Source organism: Populus trichocarpa, chromosome 12, assembly GCF_000002775.5.
Source record: "Populus trichocarpa isolate Nisqually-1 chromosome 12, P.trichocarpa_v4.1, whole genome shotgun sequence".
NCBI classification, from domain to species: domain Eukaryota; kingdom Viridiplantae; phylum Streptophyta; class Magnoliopsida; order Malpighiales; family Salicaceae; genus Populus; species Populus trichocarpa.
In genome coordinates this window covers 1,996,990-2,012,838 of record NC_037296.2, presented here as the reverse complement: position 1 = coordinate 2,012,838, position 15,849 = coordinate 1,996,990, and the positions used below count along the sequence as shown (strand labels likewise).

General features: G+C 33.8%; 1 protein-coding gene across 2 annotated transcripts; it reads right to left on the bottom strand.

Moving 5' to 3' along the window:
* Positions 1–2,043: 2,043 nt before the first annotated feature.
* On the bottom strand, positions 2,044–11,199 carry LOC7464289 (uncharacterized). Of its 2 annotated transcripts, XM_052445837.1 has the most exons (3): positions 10,418–11,199; positions 2,500–3,944; positions 2,044–2,400 (listed from the first exon to the last, which is right to left on the bottom strand). In XM_052445837.1, the coding sequence occupies exons 1-3, from the start codon at positions 10,827–10,829 to the stop codon at positions 2,197–2,199; spliced, it is 2,061 nt and encodes a 686-aa protein (XP_052301797.1). In that variant the 5' UTR covers positions 10,830–11,199; the 3' UTR covers positions 2,044–2,196. The 2 variants fall into 2 exon arrangements, with proteins under 2 accessions (XP_052301797.1, XP_002317790.2); XM_002317754.4 differs by lacking the exons at positions 2,044–2,400; positions 2,500–3,944 and adding an exon at positions 8,577–8,882 and having other exon boundaries at positions 8,979–11,194.
* Between the last annotated feature and the right edge of the window lie 4,650 nt (positions 11,200–15,849).

Below are 15,849 nucleotides of genomic sequence, written 5' to 3'. Positions count from 1 at the left end.
TCCTGTCAGACTGGGAAGCAAGGAATCTCTTTCAAGAAGATGGCAGGAAGCTTCACTGATACCCCTCCTGAAAAAATAAACAACATCCCCATGCATTAAACCAAGATAAGGTTTGCTGCAGACGTTCTCTGTTCTTTGCTTTTGAGCTAGAGAAATAGTTCTTGATTTGCGATTTCTGATATGATTAGCGCAACCAAGCAAGACAAGAATGATATAGATTGATTCATGAATTATTGCATTTTTATTAAATTGATTGTAAGCAACCATCGTGTATGATAGCGTCACGAAATCTAAATTGGAGAGAACATGATGAGTACAATCACAGCTAAATCTAATTAATGGGTTAGATTGGTCAACTCAAGTATTTATAAAAGAATGGAGAAATTACGAGCTTGTTTGACTATCGAAAAATCATTTTAACTATGAGAAACAAGAAGAAGCCATATGGTACTTGATCCTTTCTGAAGGCATCACTAATTTATTATATGATCACCAGCACCAATATGCTTGGCAGTTGCCACTATTTAAGCACTGTTTTTTTAATGCAGGAAGTTGCATATTCACACAATTGACTCTGCACTCCGCCTATAATCTATTGGTTCGACCAGTAACTCGATCGATCCTCAAAGGTCGGGGATAATAACATGATGAGTGAGCTGCAAATATTGTAGGAAAATATTCAAAGCGCAAATAACGTAGATGTGCTGTGCCTGGTCTTGGCTGTGACAGAGTTTCTTGAGCTGACATGCTCTGTCCAGCCAACGTGCAAATCGAAGCATCATCACTTACTCTGAACTTGGTTTTGCTTGCTCGTGTTTGACGTCCTGTTCTTCAACTTGTCTTCAAGGGGTATCTGCTGGTAGATGAAACCTAATATAGAGTGGGGAAAGTTAAGAGTACAAGAGGCGAGACAAATGCTGATAGGTTATGCTGCTGCTGCTTTTGTGAATGTTGAAGATATCTTTAAAAGCAAATTTCTCTTCTTGACTATATATATATATATAGAGAGAGAGAGAGAGAGAGAGAGAGTAGGCAAAAAAGATTCCTGACGTTGGAAAAATAGATAGTGTCAATAAGTGTATGTGAAGACTTTCGAGTTATACTGCTCTTACGATGACTAAAATTAACAAAGACAATGGATGATAATTACGGTAGCCATTTCTATAAAATATTATTTATTGAATAGTGTTTTATTTTATTTTTTTGTATTTTTTTTAATTTTATCTTGTTGACAACTCAATTTTTTTTTTGTTTATTTTTTCAATCTTTAATATTAGATTATTTTTAAAATTATATTTCATAGTTTTTTTTATTTACTTTATGTGTAGTTATTCTATCTCATGAACTTAGTTTTTTCCCCTTTAATTTCAACCTTTAATATTTAATTTATTGAAAATAGAGTTTTATTATTTTTTTACTTGTTTTTTATGAAATTATTCTGATCTTATTATACACGTCATGAGTTTAATAGGTTAGCCTGAGTTGACTTGAGTTTTTTTTAATTGATTCTTTTTAATTTTATCTTTTAATATTGTGTTGGTTGAAATTTGAATTTTATAATATTTTTGGATTTATTTTATATAGAGTTATCCTGATTTAATGACTCGAGTCGCAGATTTAACAGGTTAACTCCAGTAGTTTTTTTTATATCTTTTTTAATTTAATAAAATTATTTTTTAAATTTCTTTATTCAACATTGAGTTGATTAATTTATTTTTTATAGGGTTATCACGGTCTCATAATCCAAGTAACATATTTAACAAGTTAATTTGGTATATTGTTGTCTTAATATTTGAAAAACAAATATCATGAAACATATTACCATATCAATATTTTTTAAAAAAATATTATCTACTATACATCATATTTTAAGTTTATTTTTTTATTAGAAAACATATTAATAATACTTGAATAATTTTTTTTATGTTAAAAAAATTAATTTAACCCATATCGCAACAAATGCAAATAATTAAACTTATTCTAAAAACAAACATGATAGGCAGTATCCATTTTTGGGCAGCTGCTTCACAGTAAAAATCAATGTGTTGAAATGTTCGGTTGTTATTTTTATGACTCTCTTGGCACGTGACAAATGGTCAATGTTTTTGTTTGCCACATTGAGGCCACATGATTATACATGCACCAGCTCGCTGGAGAGTAATGCTTGATAAGACCAAACTTTCTCAGCAGAGCTTTTTATTCTCCCTCATTTCTGTCCGCCTCTGCTGTCGACAATCTATCGAGAAGCGTCAACTCCTCATAGAGAAGCCATATATGAGTGAGAAACTCTCCACCTTGTCTGAGTTGTTGTGCGTGCTGATTTCCGCTGCTTTGTCTTCCGGCATGGTATAGAAATTCAAACCAGCAACTGCCAATTGCGTCCCATTTTTTCTCCATGCGCTGACAGCACATACGTGAAGAAAGAATACATTACAAGCAAAAAGAAGAAGGGAATAAGGGAGATTAAATACAAAGATTACACAGATATGTAAGTGACACCTCTTCTTCAGGCTTAGTCTGCAAGCAGTTTGTCAGGTGATTAGCAAGCACGCACCCCAAGGATAAAAGGGATCCACTCAGTTGTTGCTCTATTTGATTTTCACCGGTAATTGAATCCTTGTGCCGCTCGAACAACCATTTGGAAGCCTCGATTTTAATCTCATGTTTTCTTTCTCTTTGGGTGCAGACTTGATCATCTAACTTTGATTCAAATGATGCAATTTCTTTCCTGCCCTCATCACAAGTGCCTTCAAAGTTGATCTGACCAATTGCCCCACTTGCTGGCAACGTTTCAGGTGAAATGGCGAGGAGATACATCATATATCTGGAGATGCGCTTGCTCATTTTCCAGTTAAATACAACAGTTTCTGCACTACCAGATGGTCTGGTTTCTTTTTGGGTGAAATAATCATGATCTAGGTGATAGCATAGTTCTGTAGCAATGTGCCAAACTATGATTGTCTGCTGTAACTCTATTCCAGTACTTAATATGTAAACGGTGTCCTTGGGCAACATAGAACGCAACGACACAGATCCTCTCCACGAAAGTGCCATCATACTTTCTGTGCCCTGGCTTTCTTTAATTATAGACCAAAATTTCTTGGAATGCATGACTAACCATTCCTTCAAATCCTCTGGGACTTGACGATAACCTGCATATCGTTGTTTTTCTAGCTTTTCGTTGATTTTCAAGAGCTCTAAGATTCCACGAAAACCCATGGGTTTTTCGTTGAAGAAGTAGCTTAGCAAATTGAATTGACCCATGTAATTTGACCATCTATGATTTCTATGTATTAGGAGAGAAGTAATGTATCGTGAGAGGCTAGGGAAATTATGTTTTCTCATCCAGACAAGAGTACGGTCTGAGAATAGGAATGCAAGCGCCGCATAAAGCTCCAAAACAATTGCCACAACAAGCAAAGAAAAAGTAATGCAAAGATCGACCTTTGAGTACTTATGTACGTTGTGGGGGGCCAAAGAAAATAACACGAGCACAACGCTGGTGAGAAGAAAACTGGTGAGCCGCAAGACAATTCCACAGGGGGTGTAGGACACTAGTGCCTTCGTATACAGCAGGTCATACATAAATCCAAGCTGGATTTCAATTACCTTAAAAGCATCTTTAGGAGACATTTTCTCCAAAAGATTTGAGGTCTCTTCTTGATGTTTAGCCAATATGGACGGTTCTATTGCAGTTGTTGAAACACCAGCTAAGAGGCTCTTAGCCATCTCGAACATCCCATAGGAGACTTGAAGTAATTTATCATCAGAAATATTAGAATAATCTTGAACATCAGAAATAGACTGCAAGATATTATGATGAGGGGATGTTGATGCTTTAGTACGCTGCTCATACCTTGCAGACCACAGGACCCATGCTCTTTCTCCATACTTAATCAGCCCTGCCACCATTATTGGAATTGTTAGAAATGAAACGCGGGACCCTGTCCACCCTGCGGAAAGGATGTAAAATGCAAATCCTGTCTGGCCGACCAGTTGAAGCAAGTTCCTTGACCATAACTCGTTGTCCTCCAAAGAATACGCAGTGATTGTGTCAGGCCCCCCCAAGTGCAGTAAGAGAAAAGGTGCCCAAAATGCTGCCAGCTCGAGTTGTGCATCCAAAGGCCCAGAATGATAAGAAAATCGATTTGTGAGGATACCAAGTGCAGTTGTTGCTATTAAATCTGCGAGTAAGTAAGCAGCCACACAATAATCTTGATCCAAATTTTGTTAACATACTTCCTACGATTGCCGAGAAGGATGAGTATCACTTGGAGTAAGAGGCTAAGCAAAACCAATGCTTGCAGCTGCCATTCATTCCACAGTTTCTTCAAACATGGATAGAGTGCCTCCATCGGTATCGTCCTATATATATGCAATGAAACAATCAAATTACAAACAATTGAAACAAAATTGCAACAATCAGGTTCAAAAAAAGTAAAGTAGATATGTATACATTTTAATTCATGAAACAAAAAATACAAAATAAGCTACTTCAATATATATTCCATATGAACATAAAGAAAATCGAAGTTGACAATATGCGTTCACCTAGTAGAATGCAAATTAATGGAACTTGGTTAACATCATTCCAGAAATTAATATGCGTTTACCTCTTTATAAGACGATGCTTGTTAAATTTCGGCCGCGAAATATGATAATTTAGCTGAGAGTGAATATTCCGAGAGAGATTTTGAAAGATGAAACCTTATTGATTGATGTTATGGTTCTTGAAGTTTACATGTATAGAACTAGCTAGCAAACGAATATCGTTAGTACTTGATACCCTTGCTCTCCTCAAGAAAAGAATTTTTATAAAAGGGAAAGCTTCTAATACAACAGGCAAACATCCATGTTTTATTTTAAATAACCGAGAGCTTTATTAGTAAGCAGAATACCATTGAGAGAATGGTATTTTGGATGAAAACAAGTACAAAGATATTGTCCTTCCTAGTATAATGGTCCTGATTTCACTGTATTTTTTACCAGGATTGGAACGTATCACAAGAGTATTCTTTTTAGTGGGGCGATAACACTAAAAAGAAAAATTATCTATCTTAATATGATCAAGGGAGTCTAATTCTCTCTTCCTATAATTAGCAAAAACTTGTTTCAATCATAGGGAATTCAAACAACTACTTCAAATACAGTATCATAAAGTAGTGCTTGTCGAACCCAGTACCTATGAACTTATTAACTAAATGAAAATTGGCGCATATACTATGACTAATTATTTCACGTGGATTTTATAACCCTGTTATGAAAAAAATGAGATATGCATTTAAAATGCATGTTCCAATCATTATATATATCATGAGCGATATGAAAATGAAGAATCTTTTTCTTTATTCAAGTGAGGGTCTTTCTAGTTTGTATGATTTAATTGTTGATCCAAAAAATTTCTGCAATAAAATTAGATAGTTTGCTAGGTAAGATAGTTCCTCAACTATATATGCTTGTGGAACATATAATTCTCTTCGCCTTTTCTTTTTGTTCCCTGAATGTTGAATGTTGATGTTATGCATGTCCCTTTACTTTCTTTCTTCACTTTTTCACAAGGTAGTCTCATGAAAATTATGAATTAATTCCAAACTTGCATGCTATGCCATCGTGAGAATTCAATTAAAGTTATATTGTTTTATATATGTTGGAAAAATTGTTTAAAATCATAATTAATTAATGGAGATATTTAAAGCCAAATTAAAAGTGAGGTTAATTTTGAGTTAAATTATGAATTACTTTTGATTTTCTGCAAACCTAAATAGTTTCTTTAAGTTAAAAAACATCATATTTAAAGTAAAAATATTCAGGTTTTATGAAGGATAATCAAAACTGATAATAAAAAGAATTTTATCGGTTTTGATTTCTAAAACTCTCTAGAAAAAGGGACGAAGAAGATTGTTTCTGGATGATTTTTTTGCACTATTTGGGACAATTTCTGCAAGAAAGTTTACTCTTCTTCTGCTCAAATTTCCAACCTTTTCTTTTCAACTTGAAGCTCTATTTTTCTTTTGTATTTTTCTTATAATCAAAATTTTAGGTTTAGTTTTTGTAGAGAGATATTAAGTACAAATTTATTTAAGTTCATTGGATTTTAATTAGGAATGCAGCTAAACAAGATGATATCATTAGAATCTTAGGATGTGTATTAAAGTTAGTTCATTTGCATAAAGTGAGGAATAATAAACCTTTAAAAATAAAAAATTTATCATTGAAAACAACAAAAATTTCACATTGATAATACTCTAAGAGTTTCAACAAGGAAGTCTCCTAAACCAATTTTATTTAAATATATTTCTATACATAATTTGTATACATGCTAGGATTATTTTCCTATATGTTATGCAAGTTAAATATATATTTGTTTAGGGCTCATGCTAGATTTGTATCAAATCAAACATCTATGCTCACTTTTCTATTTATTTGTGATTTTTGGACAACGATATATATATATAAAAGTAGTAACAATACTATAAAATATTTTCAGGAGGCTTGATCCATATCTTTTAGCAGGAACCGAAGGACCAGAATGCTTGAGATTTGTCATTACCATTATAGAATTTCTTCTCCCCCAAGTGAAGGATTAAGGAAAGGGAAAATGTCAAAAGACCAGAGGCTAGCTAGCTAGGTGCAGAGCCAATCCCATGCTTCCTTTTTTTAGCTTTTACTATATGCAAAGTAACAACGGCAAGTAAAGAAGCAAATGCTACTTTAAACAGAGGAAAATAGGAATAATTGTTCTTTTGTTGGCTTGTAAAGCACCTGCATGGAAACACTTAATTCTCTCCTCTCTTTTTCTTTTTAGCACCTTGATTTTTTTTGTCCATTTCACGTTCCTTCTTCTTCTTCTTCTTCTTCACCACGAGAACTTCAATATGCATAAATGTGTGTGTGTGTGTGAATTCTCTCTCTTTTAGGTATATATAAGGGTCATTATAATTCTACCATTCTTGTCCAACTAGTGCGTAAATTAAATTTCTGTCTCTTTTGAACAGATCAATTGACGAAACTCTTTGAGAGGTCTTTAATTCTTTGGTGAATAATTGAAAAGGACAAAAAATCCTTATTGACGGAGGAATGAAACAATGTCAACCTATAGTAAGATATGGTTCAGATGCAAGAGATAATGAGTTCTTAAAATTTTTAATAAAAATTAATATTAAAATCCTATTAGTCAGTTTTGAAAAGTAATTTTTTATTTAATAACTACATACATGATGAATGTATAATATAATATATAACAAGTTTATTCAGAAAACTAGTCCTCTATTATCTGTAATATTGTACTTTTTTTCCTATCAGAACATAAGTAAAAATAATTGAGGACTATAAGAGAAAATATTTTTCTTTATCAATTCATATTTAGAATTTATTCTCTTAAATGACTTGTTATGGAATAAAGTACACTTTTTTCAAAAAGTTTTGAATTGTATAGTTTTTTCTTTTCCAATTACTCATTAATTTTGATATTTATAAAATCAAAGTTCATTGTTATAAGATATTTTAAGATTATCCAAAGGTTGGCTACATGTTATTAGGATTAATGAACATAATTATTAATAATAAAGATGTGCTATTAATTTTGGTAATATATTCAAAGATAGTACATGCATCTAATTAATGCATATATAATTACTAAATATTGTCAAATTTTATTAATATCATTATGGTTATTTTATATATCATTGCATGGTCCAAAGAGAACATAGTATACATTTATTATTTATATAAATTATTTTTCTAAATGTTTATCATGTTTTTAAATTTTGATTTAAAGTATTAATGTTTAAATATTTTTATTAATCTTTGAAGTATTTATTATTATTTCTCTATCTTTGTATTCTTAATCTAATCCAATATTTAAAGTTTTATTTTACCTATGTGTTTTAAGATATTGATTTAACACAAACCTGATATTAAAAATGTTAATGAAAAGTATTTTCATAAATATTAGAAAAGATATTGGGCGAATGAATATAATAAATAATATTAAGAATGCTTTTTCCAAAACTAAAAGTGCTTAGAAACTTATGAAATTTGTGAAAGAGCATTATTAAAATTATATATTTTTTTTATTAATGTGGGTGTCCGGATCAACTTGTGTGTATCTCAATTAATCTCACGAGTTTTGAAGTTAACGACCATATAAGCTTCCAGTGACCTTGAGGTTTGTGAGACTCGAATTAGTGATCTCTAACGAGCAAACACAGGACATGAACAATTAAGCTATATCCAGTTGCATTATTAAAACTATTGATAAGTCACTTGATGGGATATTAATAAGTATTTTGACTATCATAAAGTTTGATGATCCTTTAAAAAACATGGTATTCAATACACAATATTAAGTACAACATGATAAAATGTAGCAAAAAGAGTAATCGTATTTTATTAAATATAATCAAGAGTATGTTAAATCATTCATTATATATGCATTATAAAAATTGTCATGTATTTGTCAAATAAAATTCCCAAGCTGTAAAGCAGTCTCAAAAACACCTTATGAACTATGAATTTGATTGGCAGTTTTGGCCGCAAAAAGTAGATTTGAAGAAGAAAAATATAACTCGTGTTCATAACTGCAAGTTTACCAAGCATATATCATAGTTTCTCTTTTGCAAGCATACAAAATTAGAGTCTCTTTTCCCAGGAAAGAGATGGTTGTTTTAAATTAACTCCTCTTCATCTTAACTAGTCGTTGTTGGCGATGCAGGGGAATAATCGAGAAACGTCAGCTCCTCAAAGAGAAGCCAGAAATGAGTGAGAAACTCTCCACCTTGTCTAAGCTGTTGTGCGTGCTGATTTCCACTGCTTTGTCTTCCAGCATAGACAAGAAATTCGAACAAGCATCCGGCAATTGCATTCCATTTTCTCTCCATACGCTGACAACATGTACGTGAAGAAATAATAAATTACAAGCTAAAAGAAAATGGAAATAAGGGACACTAAAATGAAAAAAAGATTAAACGGATGCTCACCTCTTCTTCAGGCCTATCCCGCATGCTCTCTATCAGATGTTTAGCAAGCACGCACCCCAAGGATAAAAGAGATCCATTCAGTTGTTTCAAGATTTGGCTTTTTTCGGTAATTGAATCTTTGTGCCGCTCGTACAACCTTTTGGAAGCCTCGATTTTAATCTTATGTTCTCTCTCTCTCTGGATGCCGACTTTATCAAATGATGCAATTTCTATCCTGCCCTCATCACAAGTGCGGTTAAAGTTGACATGACCGATTTCCCCACTGGATGGCAACGTTTCAGGTGAAATGGCGAGGAGATACATCATATATCTGGAGATGCGCTTGCTCATTTTCCAGTTCAATACAGCAGTTTCTGCACTACTGGATGGTCTGATTTCTTTTTGGGTGAAATAGTCATGATCTAGGTGATAGCAGAGTTCTGTAGCAATGTGCCAAATAATGATTGTTTGATGAAACTCTGTAAAACAACTCATGAACAGAATGGTTTGATCATCTGCATTGGGCAAGAAAGATTCCAACGATGCAGCTCCTCTCGCACTCCTGGACATAAGTTTAACATCCTCCGGACCCTTTTTTAACATATCCCTAAATTTAATGGAATGCATGACTAACCATTCCTTCAAATCCTCTGGGACTTGAGGATAAGTAGCATATCGTTGTTTTTCTAGCTTTTCGTTGATTTTCAAGAGCTCTAAGATTCCACGAAAACCCATGGGTTTTTCGTTGAAGAAGTAGCTTAGCAAATTGAATTGACCCATGTAATTTGACCATCTATGATTTCTATGTACTGGGAGAGAAGTAATGTATCGTGAGATGCTAGGGAAATTATTTTTTCTCATCCAGACAAGAGTACGGTCTGAGAATAGGAATGCAAGAGCCGCATAAAGCTCCAAAACAATTGCCACAACAAGCAAAGAAAAAGTAATGCAAAGATCGACCTTTGAGTACTTATGCACGTTGTTGGGGGCCAAAGAAAATAACACGAGCACAATGCTGGTGAGAAGAAAACTGGTGAGCCGCAAGACAATTCCACAGGGGGTGTAGGACACTAGTGCCTTCGTATACAGCAGGTCATACATAAATCCAAGCTGCATTTCAGTTACCTTAAAAGCATCTTTAGGATATATTTTCTTCAAAGGATTTGAGGTCGCTTCTTGATGGTTAGGCAAAATGGACGTTTCTCTTGCAGTTATTGGAACACCTACGAAGAGACACTTGGCCATCTCCAACATCCCGTAGGAGACTTGAAGCAATTTATAATCAGAAATATTAGAATAATCTTGAAAATCAGAGATAGACTCAAACATATTATGATGAGGGGATGTTGAATCTTTACTACGCTGCTCAGAGCTTGCAGACCACAGGACCCATGTTCTTTCTCCATACTTAATCAGCCCTGCCAACATTATTGGAATTGTTAGAAATGAAACGCGGGAACCTGTCCACCCTGCGGAAAGGATGTAAAATGCAAATCCTGTCTGGCCGGCCAGTTGAAGCAAGTGCCTTGACCATAACTCGTTGTCCTCCACAGAATACGCAGTGATTGTGTCAGGCCCACCCAAGTGCAGTAAGAGAAAAGGTGCCCAAAATGCTGTCAGCTCGAGTTGTGCATCCAAAGGTCCAGAATGATAAGCAAATCGATTTGTGAGGATACCAAGTGCAGTTGTTGCTATTAAATCTGCGAGTAAGTAAGCAGGCCACACAATAATCTTGATCCAAATTTTGTTAACATACTTCCTACGATTGCCGAGAAGGATGAGTATTACTTGGAGTAAGAGGCTAAGCAAAACCAATGCTTGCAGCTGCCATTCATTCCACAGTTTCTTCAAACTTGGTAAGAGTGCCTCCATCTGTATCGTCCTATATATATATATAAATATATATGAATTGAAACAATCAAATTAAACACAATTGAAACAAAACTGCAACATCAGATTCAAAAAATGTAAAGCTGTGTACAATATCCGATATGTACAAAAGAAAATGAATAACATATTAAAACAAAAGCTGACAGATGAAATTTAGCTAATATCATTCCAGAAATTAATATTCATTTCCCTCTTAGCTGAGAGAGAATATATTGTCGGAAAGAGAAATTGAAAGTTGAAATCTTATTGATTGATGTTACGGTTTTTGAAGTTTGTCTATGTAGGACTAGCAAACCAATACTGTTACTTGATACCCTTGCTCTCCTCAAGAAAAGAATTTTTACAAAAGTGAAAGCTTTCGACACAACAGGAAAATATCTATGTTTGTATTTTCTCTCAGTACTGTATGACAATAACAATTGCAAGTAAAGAAGTAGATTATATCCTCTTCTTAAAAAGAGGCTAGAGGTGTAATCATTCTTTTGCTAGGACAGCACATGTATGGAACACATAATTCTCTTTTCCTTCTTTTTTTTATCTGCTCTGGTTGCATTTAGTTATTGTCTCAAGACACAAGAAATCGATGAAGACTTGTTTTTATGTACTTTATGTATATTTTAGAATTATAAAAATTCGCTACAAAACTATCCTAAATTTATTTTTCATTTCTGTCTCATCAACCAAATATGTTTCTGTTTTTTTCATGTGTCACTTCTATTCTTGGACACTATTGAATCATCGGCATTTATAACTGCAGATTCTACACCCGTAACTGCAGATTCACCCACAACTTGAATTGTAACTGAAGATACTATAGTAACTGAAGATTTTAGGTCAAGCTTACAGGCTACTATCACTGATCATGCATAAGGAAAAAAGACTGAAGTCTTGGGATTCAGTCTTCACTGTATATATGAAATCCGCTGGAAATTTGCTCCAAATAACGGCAGCAAATATTCAAATGTGTTTTTTTTTTTTTTTTTTTTCCTTTTCTTCATCATGTTAGTCCCAACATCATTTGATGCTCAGACAAACCAATTCCCTCTTTTCAATCCCACCTCATCTCTCAAAATCACTAAGCTTAACCGTCTGAACTATCTTATAATTTGGAAAGCTACCATGGTTCCATATCTGAAAGGCCAAAAGGTTTTTGGCTATGTAGATGGTACTCTCAAACAGTCATCAAAAGAAACTACTACTGAAAATGGAACACAATCTGCTAATCCACTATTCTTAATTGTCTCAATGCCTCTTTTACTGGTGAAGTTCTTGCACAGGTTTCCAACTAATCCACTTCTCATGAGTTATGGCAGGCCATTACTACTGTTTTTGCATCTCAATCTAGAGCTCAAGAAATCTAGATACGGTGTCAACTCTCTACAGCCCGTAAAACCACTAAAACAACAAGTGAATATTTCATGAACATCAAACAACTTGAATATAATCTTGCCATTGCTGGACTACCTCTAAAACCTGATGATATCATCACATACATTCATGCTGGTTTAGGACCAGAATATAACTCTCTTGTAATTACAATCTTTTTTCGTGATGATTCACTCACATTGGAAGAGGTTTAGTAAATGTTACTTATGTGTGAGGCACATATCCAACACCACTCACAGTTTGCCCCTATCTCTCCTATATCCGTTCATGTTGCTTAACGACAACCACCTGTCTATGGAAATCATGGAAGTGAAAATTTCTTTCAAACAAATGGCGAGGGGTGTCATTTTGGCAACCAATCTCGTGGTCTTGGTAGAGGTATTACTTCACCCAGTAATTTTGAAACATGGTGTCAGTTATGTGACAGGTTTGGACATACTGTATCTAGATGCTATAAACGGTATGATCCTCTCTTCTTGCCACCACCTCCTCGTCGCAATGCACAAGCTCATTTCTATCAACAACAAGAAGCATCTTCCTTAGAATGGCATCCTGATTCAAGAGCAACGCACCATCTCATGAACAATATCAGCAACCTTGATATCTGTAGTGAAGAAGAGTACACTGACACTAATTAAATTCAAGCTGGTATCACTCACACTGGTGCTCCCTCTTTATCAACATCTTCCAAATCCTTCGTTCTTGACAACATTCTTGTAGTGCCCCAAATAACAAAAAATCTTATCTCAGTTTAAAAATTTGCTCGTGATAATCATGTTTACTTTGAGTTTCATGACACTTTCTTTGTTATTAAAGACTACTCTGGGAACATCCTGTATAAAGTTCACACCAAAGATTGGCTGTATTGCTTTTCACAGCCTCTCTAGCAGCTTGCTTGTTATGCGTTTGTTGGCTTGTAAAGGCAATCTCATGAATTATGAGTTAATTCCAAACTTGCATGATATGCTGTATTATTAGAATTGAGTTGCATCTGAGAACTAGACTCATGGAAAATTAGAAGGTTGTCGATATCAGTACTACCAGGCTAAGTTGTAGCTGAACTAGGTGGTGTGAAAAAAATCTTGAAAACCGGCTATGCTCTTCTCATCTACAACTCTTGTGAAGTTATTATTATGAATATCTAAACACTAGACTTCTTCATACTTAATATTTCCTATATAGCCTAGCAAGTCTGATCAGTTCATTAATTCTTTCCTTTAGAAAAAAAAACCTTTTAACTTATTGGTCCAATATTTTTTGAAACAAAGCTTATTCATATTTTTCCTTTTCCTACAATACCCAGCTAACGAGGCATTTGAAAAACTTTCATCCTTTCTTTGTCCACAAAAAAAAAACTTTACAAAAAGATAATACATTTTATTTAAGCAACAGGAGAGAAAGCAAACAAAATGACTGAAATATTTATTTGATCTTACCTTTTATGGTGCTACTTGCTAGTTACATTATTCTATAATAATAATAATTATAAAATAATACTTTTTCATGGGCCTTTATCCATATCTTCTAGAAGGGAATCTAAGGAATAGAATGCTTGTGATTGGTCAGTACTGTTTATAGAATTAACGTTTTCTTCTTCACAGGAAAAGAACTAAGAAAAGGAAAACGTCAAAAGACGAGAGAATAGATGCAGAGCCAATGCCATGTTTCCTCTCTTTTTAGCGTTTTTCTTTTACAATATGGAAACAACAAACGCAAGTAAAGGAGCAAATACTGTATAGAACACTTAATCACACCTCTTTTTTCCCTTTCCACGTACCTTCTCCTTTCTTTTTTGTTCCTTGATGTTTTTTTGTCCATTTCAAGCTCCTTCTCCTTTCTTCTTCTTCGATTATTCTCAACGAAACCTTCAAAATATATATATAGAAGTGTGTGTGATATTCTCTGTCTCCTATATGTATATAAAATGGTCATCATTCCACCGTTCTTGTCCTGCTAGTGCATAAATTATTTCTGTTTCTTGGGAACAGATCATTTTAGAGATCTTTAATTACTTGGTGAATAATTGAAAAGGATAAAAAATTCTTATCAACGTGAGAATGAAACAATGTCAAACTTGCTAGGCTATATAAGTAGTATTTTAAAAGTGTTTAGCCCTTCTTTTTATTTAATTAATTAATTAGTCCACCTGAGTAGTAGATGAGAAGAGCATAGCCAGTTTTAAAGACTTGTTCACATCACCTAGTTCAGCTATAATATGGCTTGGTAATACAGATATCGATCAAATTCTAATTTTCCCTTAGCCTAGTTCTCGGATGCAACTAAATGTTAATAAAAAAATGGAATCAAATTTGAAGAACCAACAAATTAAAGGGTTGTTTTTGAATTTTATAAGGATTAACGTGAAAATCTAGATAGAAAAGAGAAGAAAAGAGGGAAAAAAATAATGAATGGCATCAAACTGCCATGAATGGTGGCACACGTACCACCTCAAGGAGGTTGAAACCTTCCAAACATTGTTTTCTAAGATGATATTTGATGGTTGAACAGCCCCTCACGCGTCACCAAAACAGCCCTTGAAGCCCTTTTTTTTTGTTACATGCCTCCTTACAGGGACAGAAAAAAAGAAAACCTCTTCACTCGTAAAGAGACGCAAGGTCTTGTAGTACAGAATTTGTCCTGGTCCTGCATGACGTGAATTGCAGCAATAACCATCAGATTGAGAGAACCAACAAGTTTCGGAGACAATCAGAGAAAAAAAAACAGACTGCTTCTTATATGCTCTTGAACCTAATCATGCTTTGACACTAAATTACAAATCAGAAACATTATCTATCTTCAAAGTTTCAGTACATTTCACCTTCAATCTTTGTCAGCTTTGCTCCAGCTCCTTGCACAGCAAATTAACAACTCATTGCAGATCATATCTCACAAAATAACAAGCAAAAGGTAAGCTCTGGCTCGATCGTTGAGCAAATAATTTGAGGATCATACTCTTAAGAGCCACAAGTCCCAATCCAGCAGCAACAGCGCTCGTAATCACATATTCTTTGCAGAATTGAATGATGCTATCTGAACGTTTTCTTTTTCCTCCTTTTTTTGTTGTCGCAGGAAAGGAGTTTTGTTTTGTAATTTGAGCATTTTAATAATTTATAATACTATTATTTGTGTAATTTTTTGAATTTTTTTAGATGAGTGGGTTTGGTTTTTCTAAGAATACGTTATTTTTGGAAAACAAGATTAATGAACAAAAAATGTGTTTTTCTAGGTAAGCATAGAATAAGATTTTAAAAATCAGGAAAAAAAAACAGTAAAAAAAGGAGCCGAAATCCATAAACTCAAATCAATAATACCATAGCTAGAAACCTGAGCCCAATAGCACACAAGTCATCAAGTCAAGGGCCCAGTTTATCACTACATGTCATTTGCTCCATTGAATGACATGTCCCCTGCTACAGCTACATTGTTTTGAAAAATAAAATAAATAAATAAAGCATCTACCCTCGTAAACCTCCATTTTAATAATAACGAAATCCATTTAAATTGATATTGAAAATTTAATTTTTATGTTTATCTCTTTTTCTTCCAAGAATTCTTCAATGAAAGTTCTAAAAAAGCTTTCATAAAGGTATTTAGATATTGTTTAGTATTATAATAA

Coding starts and splice junctions, on each gene's coding strand:
- LOC7464289 (XM_052445837.1), bottom strand. CDS start 10,829: ATGGAGGCACTCTTACCAAGTTTGAAGAAACTGTGGAATGAATGGCAG. Junction 3,945..10,417: donor CCTTTCCGCAGGGTGGACAG/GTTCCCGCGTTT, acceptor CAGGGTGGACAG/GGTCCCGCGTTTCATTTCTA. Junction 2,401..2,499: donor AGACTAAGCCTGAAGAAGAG/GTGTCACTTACA, acceptor ATGTGCTGTCAG/CGCATGGAGAAAAAATGGGA.